This window comes from Belonocnema kinseyi, chromosome 5 (assembly GCF_010883055.1).
Source record: "Belonocnema kinseyi isolate 2016_QV_RU_SX_M_011 chromosome 5, B_treatae_v1, whole genome shotgun sequence".
In the NCBI taxonomy this organism is placed as follows: Eukaryota; Metazoa; Arthropoda; class Insecta; order Hymenoptera; family Cynipidae; genus Belonocnema; species Belonocnema kinseyi.
In genome coordinates this window covers 80,972,366-80,974,242 of record NC_046661.1, presented here as the reverse complement: position 1 = coordinate 80,974,242, position 1,877 = coordinate 80,972,366, and the positions used below count along the sequence as shown (strand labels likewise).

Here is a 1,877-nt window from a genome sequence, read left to right as displayed (position 1 = left end):
ATCTGTTCTAAGTGAAATTTCATCTTTTTTGTATAAAAATGCGATTATTCGGTAGAGAATTCAAATATTTTGTTAAAAATTCATTCCTTTTTGTTAAAAAAATCGACTTTTTCGATTTAGAATTCCATTTTTTTTCGTAGAAACTTATTCCTTGTTAAAAATTCAGATTTCAATCGTGAAAAGTTCATTGGAATCTTTTTTAAATAATTTTTCTGCAAATTGATCGTTTTGATTTAAAAATTTACCTATTTTAGCAGAAATTGAATTTTCTTAGTTGCAAGATTTTTTTGGATGAAAAATCAACTTTCTTTTAGAAAATTGGTTTTTTGTTAAATAAAAATTCCACTGCTTTGAGATAAATTTCATCTTTTCTCATTTAATTTTTTTAGCAGAAGCTTATTTCTTGTTAAAAAATTAATATTTTTTGTTGGAAATTGATCTTTTTAGGTTGAAAATTCAACTATGATATTAAAAATTCAATTATATTATTGAAATTCCTTATAAATTTTTCCAAGTCTTTGGAATATTTTATTCTTTGTACAAATTCGAAATTCTTTTGCTTTTATCAAATTTATGAAGTCTGAAATCCTTGAAGTTTGTGTGAAATCTTTGAAATTCTTTGAAAATCATTTAAAACATTTCGAAAATTTTTAAAGGATTCAAAAATCTTTCTAAATTGTTGAAACACTTGAAATCTTTGAAATTATAATAAATCTTTTAAAAAGGTTTCGAAATCTTTTAAAACTTTCGTGAAATCTTTGAAACTTTTGTGAAAACTTTGAAAGTTTCAAGAAATCTTTTGAAATTCTTTGTAAATTTTTTTGAAAATGTTTATATAATTCAATAATCTTTTCAAATGATTTAAAATCTTTTTAAAAAAATTCATAGAATTTAAAATACTCGAACTCTTTTAAAATCTCTGAAATTATTAAAAATATTTTTAAAAGGGTTTGAAATCTCTGAAACTTTTGTGTCATCTTTGACAGCTATAATAAATCTTTTGAAATTCTTTTTAAATCGTTAAAAATATTTTTGAAAATTCTATAAACTTTAAAATTTTAATGAAATTTATGTTAAATCTTCAGAAATGTTCAAAAATTGTTGTGAAATATTTCTAAATTACTCGAAACCTCTTCAAATCTTAAAAAAAATTGAAATACTCGAAATATTTGAAAATTTGGTGAAATCTTAAAATCTGTTGTGAAAACTTTAAAAGCAATTTTTTGTGAATCTTTTAAAATATTTTTAAAACTTTTAAAAAATTCAAAAATCTTTTCAAATTTTTGTCTATTTGTTCACAAATATTTAAAAATCTTGTGAAAATTTTTTTAATTTCTTGAAATCTTTTTAAATCTTTGTAAAACATTTTAAAAATTATGAGTTCACCAACAAAATTTTTGGAGCACTTTACTGTGACAGCATTTATTTACGGGCATTTGCAATTTTTTAATTATTAAATATCAATATATGTATTTAAAAAATAAAATACATGAAACTTACCTCTTTCTAATTTTATTCTGTCCACAATAGAAAGATACTGGAAAATGTGAAAAAGGCAATCGTCATTTAGCCTTTGTATTGGTCCATTTGCCATGATAAAATAGACAATGAATTTATTTATTATCCATAAACATATTTTAATGTGTGTCAAATTAAAAATTTCTGAAAATAAGACAGTTTTTCTTAACTTTTCAACACTCTAAGTAAAAAATATTTTAAAAGAACGAACCGTTTTTTAGGTTAGATTTCGTATTATTGAAAATATGACACTAAAATTAAAAATACATGATTAAAATTTTACATAACTAATTAACTGATCATTTTTGTGTTACACAAAAATACGTACTCTCAACAAATTACCTGTCTGTTAATAAATT

The 1,877-nt window shown here is 21.2% G+C and overlaps 1 protein-coding gene across 1 annotated transcript in view; it reads right to left on the bottom strand.

Moving 5' to 3' along the window:
* The window catches only part of LOC117173737 (F-box protein SKIP2-like), a 26,328-nt gene extending 24,734 nt beyond the window's left edge, over nucleotides 1–1,594 (bottom strand). Inside the window, exon 1 of the mRNA XM_033362378.1 lies at nucleotides 1,501–1,594. Coding sequence (XP_033218269.1) covers nucleotides 1,501–1,594 — 94 coding nt within the window. The remainder of the gene's footprint in view (nucleotides 1–1,500) is intronic.
* Between the last annotated feature and the right edge of the window lie 283 nt (nucleotides 1,595–1,877).